Genomic DNA, 10725 nt, shown 5'->3' on the forward strand with positions numbered 1-10725 from the left:
ACCATGAGCACGGTATATGCTTCCACTTGTTTGTATCTTCCTTGATATCTTTTATCAATGCTTTGTAATTTTCCGAGTACAAGTCTTTAGTCTCCTTGGTTAAGTTTACTCCTAGGTACTTTATTTTTTTGGTTGTAATTGTGAAGGGGATTGTTTCCTTAATTTCTCTTTCTGACTGTTCGTTGTTGGCGTATAAAAATGCCTCTGATTTCTGAGTATTGATTTTATATCCTGCCACTTTGCTGAATTCATTTATCAGGTCCAGTAGTTTTTTGACTGAGACTTTAGGGTTTTCTATATACAATATCATATCATCTGCAAATAATGATAGTTTTACTTCTTCTTTTCCAACTTGAATGCCTTTTATTTCTTCTTCTTGTCTGATTGCTGTGGCTAGGACTTCCAGGACTATGTTAAATAAGAGCGGTGAAAGGGGGCACCCCTGCCTTGTTCCTGATCTTAAGGGTATTGCTTTTAATTTTTGCCCATTGAGTATGATGTTGGCTGTGGGTTTCTCATAGATGGCTTTTTATCATGTTGAGGTATGTTCCCTGTATTCCCACTTTGCTGAGAGTTTTGATCATGAAAGGGTGCTGTATTTTATCAAATACTTTTTCTGCATCTATTGAAATTATCATATGGTTTTTCTCCTCCTGTTTGTTTATGTGATGAATCACATTGATTGATTTACGAATATTGTACCAGCCTTGCCTCCCCAGAATAAATCCCACTTGATCATGGTGTATGATTTTTTCCATATATTGTTGGATCCAGTTTGCTAATATTTTGTTGAGGATTTTAGCATCTATATTCATCAGAGATATTAGCCTATAGTTTTCTTTCTTTGTGTTGTCTTTGCCTGGTTTTGGAATCAGAATTATGCTCGCCTCATAAAAGGAGCTTGGAAGTCTTCCTTCCTCTTGAATTTTTTGGAATAGTTTGAGAAGAATAGGAGTTAGTTCTTCTTTGAATATTTGGTAGAATTCAGTTGTGAAGCCATCAGGCCCCAGGCTTTTCTTTGTTGGGAGTTTTTTGATAACTGTTTCGATCTCATTTGGTGTAATCAGTCTGTTTAGGTTTTCTGGTTCTTCCAGATTGAGTTTTGGAAGATTGTATGTTTCGAGGAATTTGTCCATTTCATCTAGGTTGTCTAGTTTTTTTGGCATACAGTTCTTCATAGTATTTTCTTACAATATTTTGTATTTCTGTTGTGTCAGTTGTTATTTCTCCACTCTCATTTCTAATTTTATTTATTTGAGTCCTCTCTCTCTTTTTCTTGGTGAGTCTAGTTAAAGGTTCATCAATCTTGGCCTGACCTATGGTGGCGCAGTGGATAAAGCGTCGACCTGGAAATGCTGAGGTCACCGGTTTGAAACCCTGGGCTTGCCTGGTCAAGGCACATATGGGAGTTGATGCTTCCAGCTCCTCCCCCCTTCTCTTTCTCTCTCTCTCTCTCTCTCTCTCTCCTTGCTCTCTCTCTCTCTGTCTCTCTACTCTCTAAAAAAAAATGAATAAAAAAAAAGACTGAAAATGTTAAATATATTAAAATAAATAAATAAATAAATAAAGGTTCATCGATCTTGTTTACCTTTTCAAAAAACCAGCTCCTAGTTTCATTGATCCTCTGTATTGTTTCTTTAGCCTCTATGTCATTTATTTCTGCTCTGATCCTTATTATTTCCTTCCTTCTACTACATTTGGGCTTTACTTGCTGTTCTTTTTCTAGTTCTTTTAGATGCAGGGTTAAGTTGTTTATTTGAGCTTTTTCTAGCTTCTTAAAGTGTGCCTGTAGTGCTATGAACTTCCCTCTCAGTACTGCTTTTGCTGTGTCCCATAAATTTTGAGTTGTTGTATGCTCATTGTCATTCATTTCTAGGAATTTTTTTATTTCTTCTTTGATCTCATTTTTAATCCATTCGTTATTTAACAACCTGCTATTTAGTTTCCATGTGTTTGAGAATTTTTGAGCTTTTCTGTTGTGGTTCATTTCTAGTTTCATGCCGTTGTGATTGGAGAAAGTGCTTGATATGATTTCAATCTTCTTAAATTTGTTGAGACCACTTTTGTGCCCTAACATGTGGTCTATCCTAGAGAATGTACCATGAGCACTTGAAAAGAATGTATATTCTGCTGCTTTAGGGTGAAAGGTTCTGAAGATATCTATTAAATCGAGTTGATCTAGTGTGTCCAATAAGTCTGCAGTTCCTTTGTTAATTGTCTTTCTTGAGGATCTTTCTAGTGATGTTAGTGGAGTATTGAAATCCCCTACTATTATAGTATTGCTGTTGATCTCGCCCTTTAAATCCACCAAAGTCTGCTTTATATATTTAGGTGCTCCTATATTAGGTGCATAGATATTTATAATAGTTATATCTTCCTGTTGGATTACTCCCTTTATCATTATGTAGTGGCCTTCTTTATCTCTTACTATATCCTTTGTTTTAAAGTCCAATTTGTCTGATAAAGTATTGCTACCCCAGCTTTTTTTTCATTTCCATTTGCATGAAATGTTTTTTTCCATCCTTTTACCTTCAATCTATGTGTATCTTTTGTTCTAAGGTGTGTCTCTTGTAGACAGCATATGTACAGGTCCTGTTTTCTTATCCATGCAGCTGCCCTATGTCTTTTGTTGGATCATTTAATCCATTTACATTTATGGTTATTATTGATATGTAGTTGTTTATTGCCATTTTATTCTTTTAAGCTGTATTCCTTTTTTGCTATATTCTTTCCCCACTTTAATCTGTTTACAACAGGCCCCTTAACATTTCCTGCAGCATTGGTTTGGTTGTAATGAATTCCTTGAGTTGTTTTTTGTCTGGGAAGCTTTTTATTTCTCCTTCGATTTTAAACAATAGCCTTGCTGGATAAAGTAGTCTTGGTTGTAGGTTCTTGTTTCGCATTACTTTGAATATTTCTTGCCATTCCCTTCTGGCCTCAAGTGTTTCTGTTGAGAAGTCAGATGTCATCCTTATGGGGGCTCCTTTGTAGGTGATAGCTTTTTTTTCTCTTGCAGCTTTTAATATTTTCTCTTTATCGCTTAGCTTTGGTATTTTAATTATGATGTGTCTTGGTGTAGGTTTCTTTGGGTTTCTCTTTAATGGAGTCCTCTGTGCTTCTTGAACTTGTGAGAGTTTCTCCTGCATTAATTTAGGGAAGTTTTCAGCTATGATGTGATTGAACAAAGTCTCTATCCCTTGTTCTTTTTCTTCTTCTTCAGGAACCCCTATGATGCGGATGTTATTTCTCTTCATGTTGTCACGGAGCTCTCTAAGAGTTTCCTCAGACTTTTTGAGTCTTTTCTTTTTTCTTCTCTGCTTTCATGCCTTCATTCCAGTTGTCCTCCAACTCGCTGATTCGATCCTCAGCTCTATCTATCCTGTTTTTAATTCCTTCCATTGTGGTCTTTATTTCTGATATTGTATTTGTCATCTCCGTCTGATTCTTTTTTATACTTGCTATTTCTTTATTTAGGTGTTCATAATGACCATCCATTGTTTTTCTAAGATCTCTAGGCATCCTTACAATCATTATTTTGAACTCCACATCTGGAAGTTTGATTATTTCCATATCACTCAGTTGATCTCCTGAAGGTATCTCTTGTGGTTTCATTTGGATTGCACTTTTTTGTCTTCTCATTGTGTTTGGGTGTTTTATTTGTAGAGTTGGTTGAGTCTAGGCTTGGTGTTGTCTGCCTCCAGTTTTCAGTTGTGTTATTTCTAGATCTTCTTGGGTTGGTATCAGCTATTATTTGTAATCCACTTTTGGATTTGGGCAGCTTTGAAGTCTTGATTTGTTTTTTCTTTTTTTTCATTTATTCATTTTTCCAAAGCTGGAAACAGGGAGGCAGTCAGACAGACTCCCGCATGCGCTGGACCGGGATCCAACCGGCATGCCCACCAGGGGGCGATGCTCCGCCCCTCTGGGGCGTGGCTCTGTTGCATCCAGAGCCACCCCAACGCCTGAGGCAGAGGCCACAGAGCCATCCCCAGCGCCCGGGCCATCTCCGCTCCAATGGAGCCTCGGCTGTGGGAGGGGAAGAGAGAGACAGAGAGGGGGAGGGGTGGAGAAGCAGATGGGCACCTCTCCTGTGCACCCTGGCTGGGAATCGAACCCAGGACCCCTGCACGCCAGGCTGACGCTCTACCGCTGAGCCAACTGGCCAGGGCCTTGTTTGTTTTCTTAACAGGTGGTAGTCTTGTTTATTGATCTCAGCAGGGGGCTTCCTTGAAAGTGTATCCAGGAATGCGATGGGTGTAACCTGAGACTCTGAAGGCCTCTTCAGCCAACTAATCTCTCTGGGGGCAGGGTGTTTTCTCAGCTTCAGTAGGGGAAGGTGTATCTCAGATCTCCATGGAGACGAGTTACTGCCCCTCCTCCCCACTTCTTGTTTTCAGCTGTGTCTTGTTGCGCTGATTGGAGCTAGAGAGATGTCTGGAAATCTCTGATCTGGAAGCAATTCAGTACTGTTTTGTGGAAGGTTCAGTCCCTCCCCCAGCTATGGCCGCCTCCAGCACGAATGAGTCAGCTTTTTTAGTTCCTTCCCTGCATTCCTTAGCCCCTCACAGTCTGTCCTTCTCCCTGTCCTTTCCACTTGGGAGATAACTGGTCTATTTTTTTTTTTTTTCTGAAGCTGGAAATGGGGAGAGACAGTCAGACAGACTCCCGCATGCGCCCGACCGGGATCCAACCGGCACGCCCACCAGGGGCGACGCTCTGCCCACCAGGGGGCGATGCTCTGCTCCTCTGGGGCGTCGCTCTGCCGCAACCAGAGCCACTCTAGCGCCTGGGGCAGAGGCCAAGGAGCCATCCCCAGTGCCCGGGCCATCTTTGCTCCAATGGAGCCTTGGCTGCGGGAGGGGAAGAGAGAGACAGAGAGGAAGGGGGGGGGTGGGAGGTGGAGAAGCAAATGGGCGCTTCTCCTATGTGCCCTGGCCAGGAATCGAACCCAGGTCCCCCGCACACCAGGCCGACGCTCTACCGCTGAGCCAACCGGCCAGGGCCAAGCTGGTCTTTTCAACACACCTCACTCCCTGGTCGCCAGGCAAGTGGCTGTGAGCAGTATTTCTGCTCTTTTCCTTTGGGTGAGATCCCCTCTGGGCTCTCAGCCTCTCCCTCCCCTCCGTTCCTGTAAGCAGAGGAGATTCAGGCGCTCTCTACCAGGTTTGTTGTGGCTTCTTCTTTGCTTCTTGGTTTTTGAGAGCTGTTCTTGTAGTCCAGAGTTGGTTTTTCACGCTGATTTTTCCTAAATTAATTTGCATTCCAGTTTGGTGGTGAGACCTGGGCGTCTGTGCGTCAGCCTACTCCACTGCCATCTTTCCATCCAAGACAAGACTCTTAACCATGATGCTACATGAAGAGAGGTACTCAGTTTTATATTTCAAGTCCCCAACATCTGTACTTATCTTTGCTGATGTCCTTTGACATTTTAAATAGTTTTATCTTCATAAACAACTGTGACTGCAGAAATTCATTGTTACGTCTATAAGTGTTATTTAAAATTTTTTTTTTTTTATCTTTCTGAAGCTGGAAATGGGGAGGCAGTCAGACAGACTCCCGCATGCGCCCGACCGGGATCCACCCAGCACGCCCACCAGGAGGCGATGCTCTGCCCATCCAGGGCACTGCTCTGTTGTGACCAGAGCCACTCTAGCGCCTGAGGCAAAGGCCATGGAGCCATCCCCAGTGCCCGGGCCATCTTTGCTCCAATGGAGCCTCGGCTGCGGGAGGGGAAGAGAGAGACAGAGAGGAAGAAGAGGGGGAGGGGTGGAGAAGCAGATGGACACTTCTCCTGTGTGCCCTGGCCGGAAATCAAACCCGGGACTTCCGCACACCAGGCCGACGCTCTACCACTGAGCCAACCGGCCAGGGCCTATAAGTGTTATTTTATAAGCCAGTATTACCTTTGACTAACTATTTGAAGAAGCATATAAGATAATGCACTAACTACCATAAAATTCTGTAAGAAAGATTATCCAAGACCAAGTGTTGAGTTCATAGGGGCCAGAATGGCTCAATAGCCTCATGATCATAGAAGATGCATTTGTCCTCATCCCAAGAACAAGCATACAATGGTAGTAACCACTGAAATTTTTGTACCATAAGATGTAAACTAATCTGAGTTTTGAATCATGAATAAGAGACAAAAGAGCCTGACCAGGCGGTGGCGCAGTGGATAGAGAGTCGGACTGGGATGCGGAGGACCCAGGTTCTAGACCCTGAGGTCGCCAGCTTGAGCGCGGGCTCATCTGGTTGAGCAAAAGCCCATCAGCTTGGAACCAAGGTCGCTGGCTCAAGCAAGGGGTTACTCGGTCTGCTGAAGGCCCAGGGTCAAGGCACATATGAGAAAGCAATCAATGAACAACTAAGGTGTCACAATGTGCAACGAAAAACTAATGATTGATGCTTCTCATCTCTCTGTTCCTGTTTGTCCCTGTCTATCCCTCTCTTTGACTCTCTCTCTGTCTCTGTAAAAAAAAAAAAAAAGACAAAAGACTGTAACTTAGAAACCAAATTATTGATTACATATGATATAATTAACAATGAAGGATTAAATGAAAACAATATTTTAATTTAAAAATAAGCCCATTTTATTTTATATAAATTGAATATTTTATAAAAAATAACCATATTTTCAAAAAATTTAGTGAGAAAAGTGTCACTGTTTAGCATTTTTGCAAATACTTTTTTTTTTTTTCATTTTTCCGAAGCTGGAAACGGGGAGGCAGTCAGACAGACTCCCGCATGCGCCCCGACCGGGATCCACCCGGCATGCCCACCAGGGGGCGATGCTTTGCCCCTCTGGGGCGTCGCTCTGTTGAGTCCAGAGCCATTCTAGCCACAGAGCCATCCCCAGCGCCCGGGCCATCTTTGCTCCAATGGAGCCTTGCTGCGGGAGGGGAAGAGAGAGACAGAGAGGAAGGAGGGGGGAGGGGTGGAGAAGCAAATGGGTGCCTCTCCTGTGTGCCCTGGCCGGGAATCGAACCCAGAACTCCCGCACGCCAGGCTGACACTCTACCGCTGAGCCAACCGGCCAGGGCCTGCAAATACTTTTAATGTCTGACTTTCAGTGTGTTGCAATGTGTTGGTTTAGGTGGTGAACATAAAATCCAACCTCACAGATATGCAGAAGTAAAAGGGAGGAATATTTTAATTGCTTTTCAAAAAACTGTATGTAGTCTTCCTTGATGTTACACCAAAACTAGAAATGTGGCATTTATCACTGAACAGATAAAACAAATGATTAAAGAGTGCAAACAGGCCCTGACTGAGAGGCTCAGTGGATAGACGTCATTCTGATATGCTGTCACAGGTTCAATTCCTGGTCAAGGCAACCAATGAGTGCACAACTAAATGGAACTAAGTGGAATAATAAGTTGATGCATCTCTCTCTCTCTCTCTCTCTCTCCCCCAAATCCCCCTTTTTCTCAAATCAATGGGGAAAAAGAAAGTGGAAAAATTCAACACCACCCCCCAAAAAGTGGATGGGTTATATAAACTTCTAAACAAAGAAAGCATACAGATTGGTGAACATATCAAGATGTTGGGAGGGTGATGTGCCCAGAGAGGGCATGAGCTCCAAACCTCGCCCCTGTTCCTTGCCCTATACATCTCCCCCATTTGGCTGCTCCCTAAGTTGTATCCCCAAGATAAACTAGGAAACACAGATAAAGTGATCACCTGAGTTCTGTGAGTTGTTCTATTATCAAACCAGAGCCTGAGGGGGTCATGGGAAGACCAGAATTTGTAGTTGGCTATGCAGAACTGTGGGTAGCCTGGGCTCCCCATTTGCGGCTGGCATATGAAGTAGAGGCAGTCTTAATCTGGGGACTGTGCTAACTGGGGAGTTAGTATCAGAATTAAATTGAATTGCTGGACCTCAGCTGGTGTGAGAGAACTGGAGAATGGCTTCACACAAAAACCACGTATTTGTTGTCAGAAGTGTTATTAGAGGAAAGAAAACAGTTTCATAATGTATATAATAATATAGTAGAACGTATAAAGTTCAAAGTGTATAATGTAAAAAGTTTGGAGATGATGGCTAAAGATGATCAACTGATAATTATACTAATTATAAGATAATTCATTACAAATAGTGTAAAAATTATAGAACTCAATAGCTTTCACAAATATATCAACTACCACAGAGATTATATGGAAGAAAAGATCATTTACATCAGAAACAAAATAGATGAAATAGACCCTGGCTGGTTGGCTCTGTGGATAGAATGTTGGATCAGCATATGGAGGTCTGGGGTTTGATTCCCGGTCAGTGCACACAAGAGAAGCTACCATCTGTTTCTCCCTCCCTCCCTCTCCCCCTTCTCTCTCTCTTCCCCCCTTGCAGCCAGTGGCTCAACTGGTTGCAATGTGGCCCCCTGGCACTGGCCCTGGTGCTGAGGATAGCTCCCTTACAGCGCCTCAACAGCTAGCTCAGTGCTTGAGCATTGGCCCTGGATGGGATTGCTGGGTGAATCCCGGTCAGAGTGCATACAGGAGTCTGTCTCACTATCTCCCCAACTCTAAAAATAAAAAAATTAATTAAAAAGAAATGTTCGCCTGACCAGGTGGTAGCGCAGTGGATAGAGTGTCAAACTGGGATGCTGAGGACCCAGGTTCAAGACCCCGAGGTCACCAGCTTGAGCACGGGCTCATCTGGCTTGAGCAAAAAAGCTCACCAGCTTGGACCCAAGGTTGCTGGCTCGAGCAAGGGGTTACTCGGTCTGCTGAAGGCCCGTGGTCAAGGCACATATGAAAAAGCAATCAATGAACAACTAAGGTGTCACAACGAAAAACTGATGATTGATGCTTCTCATCTCTCTCTGTTCCTGTCTGTCTGTCCCTATCTATCCCTCTCTCTGACTCTCTCTCTGTCCCTGTAAAAAAAAAAAAAAAAGTTCGACCTTACATATAATAAGAAAAATGCAGTTAGTATACGATACTTAACAAGTTGGAAAAGACCAGAGAGTATGATAAATCACTAAATTGGCAAAAGTGTGAGCAAAGAGGCGTACCCATACAATGCGACTGAACGACACCTCAGTGAACAATTTGGCAATAACTTGGAAGTTAAAAATGCACATACCCTTTGACAAAGCAATGTTACTTTTAGAAATGTATCCTGTAGATACTCTTACACAAGTGCAAATCAATGGATGTACAAGTATATTCACTGCTGCACTGTCTAATAGCAAAACAGTAGAAATACAAATTGTACCAATTGGAAATTGGTTAAATAAAGTAAGTGCTAAAACGTCTTTGCATGTACACAGGTTGACTCTACAGTGAGGAAAACTAGGTGGCTTGGGATCTGGGCTGAAAGGCTTTATGATGCTTATCTGTTCTTGACCCAGGAAGCCAGGGATTCAAACCTGCGACTTCACCGTTCCAGGTCGACATTTAATCCACTGCGCCACGACAGGTCAGACTCTGATATACTTTCTGAATTCTGAATCATATATGACCTATGGAAAGTAACCTTTAAAAATTGTTTTTTTAAGTGAGAGAAAAAAGAGCTAGGGAGATATGCAGGGTCTAAACAGTATGCTATACTTGGACTCCATACTGAGGACAATGATGCTTTTTATGCAGGTAAGTCACATTTGTGATTCCTAAACCACAGCCACCTTTAGGAGGCGATAGCTTAACGTTTACAGAGAACTTCAGAGATATGCACTATACTTTCATCTCTATTATCTCTTCCTCAGAAGGAACTGAGATGCAAGGAGAGATTATGTAATTTGCCTAAAGTCACTAAACTAATAAATGGCAAAACCAGGTATTTCTACTAAACGCACGATCCAGGTAAAACCAAGTTAAAAGTTCCCTACTTAGCTTTCCAAGTCCTAACCTAGCCACACTCAGTCCCACTGTTGAGAGATAAAAGCGGGTGACAAGCACACAAACGCTTGAAAACACGATTACCTTTAGAATTAATACATTGGTATAAGCCCCACATGATAAAGGTGATTAGGCATATGCAGAAAAATTCAAGATTCTGTAAAAGTGGTTCCGAGACTCTCAAACCTGGTGGCTTTATCCTTCAGCATTCCCGGAACAAGTAAAATGGGACAATACAGGGCGAAATGAGATCAGATCTGATGCACCTTAAGGGGAAAATTGGTGAGGCTGGAAGCCCCGGGCAAGGAGAGGAGATGAAAGAAGTGAGCCACCTACTCACACTCGTACTTCCGATTGACTGGAGGATACTTGGCCTTAGTCGCCTTCTGCTCCTCAGTCAAACTGTACTCTCTAACGTCGTCTTCTTGTGCCATGATTCCGGTATTGGATACTCTACTTCCGCCCTTCATCATTCAGCCTTCGGTCTTGATTTACAACTTCCGCTCTAGACTCCGCCCCTTGGCATGCACCCTTAAAGCACCAGGACTTTTTCTGAACGTATTTTTAGCCCCTAATACTTCCGTTCCAGGCCTCACCGCTTCCAGCACATCTTTAAAGTCAGTACCCCATTTTCTGGGCTTGCTTCATCAGTGGTTCCTTCTAAGCACTAAGAAAACAAATAAATTGGAGGACTTGGGCATAAGGGACACTTGAATTAGACATTTCTAGGTCTTAGTGATAGGAGCCTTTTCTTAACGCCTCAGTTGATAACTAGATCGGAAAGCATTCCAGATTTCTCATCTGAGTACTTTGAAGGTGCCGTTAGCTTAACAGCCTTCAAGAAAATGGCTGCCCCCAGGAGACTGCGAACTAAACTGTTCACGT

The 10725-nt window shown here is 42.9% G+C and overlaps 1 protein-coding gene across 5 annotated transcripts in view; it reads right to left on the minus strand.

The window, feature by feature from the left end:
* ZBTB8OS (zinc finger and BTB domain containing 8 opposite strand) overlaps positions 1–10682 on the minus strand; it is a 29386-nt gene extending 18704 nt beyond the window's left edge. For 2 of the 5 annotated variants that reach the window (XM_066375730.1, XM_066375732.1), the window contains exon 1: positions 10181–10681. In XM_066375730.1, the coding sequence (XP_066231827.1) occupies positions 10181–10313 (133 nt within the window). In that variant the 5' untranslated portion in view covers positions 10314–10681. Of the gene's footprint in view, positions 1–10176 lie in introns of all 5 variants that reach the window. The other 3 variants (XM_066375731.1, XM_066375729.1, XM_066375733.1) reach the window with 3 other exon arrangements.
* Between the last annotated feature and the right edge of the window lie 43 nt (positions 10683–10725).

Source organism: Saccopteryx leptura, chromosome 3 (assembly GCF_036850995.1).
Source record: "Saccopteryx leptura isolate mSacLep1 chromosome 3, mSacLep1_pri_phased_curated, whole genome shotgun sequence".
In the NCBI taxonomy this organism is placed as follows: Eukaryota; Metazoa; Chordata; class Mammalia; order Chiroptera; family Emballonuridae; genus Saccopteryx; species Saccopteryx leptura.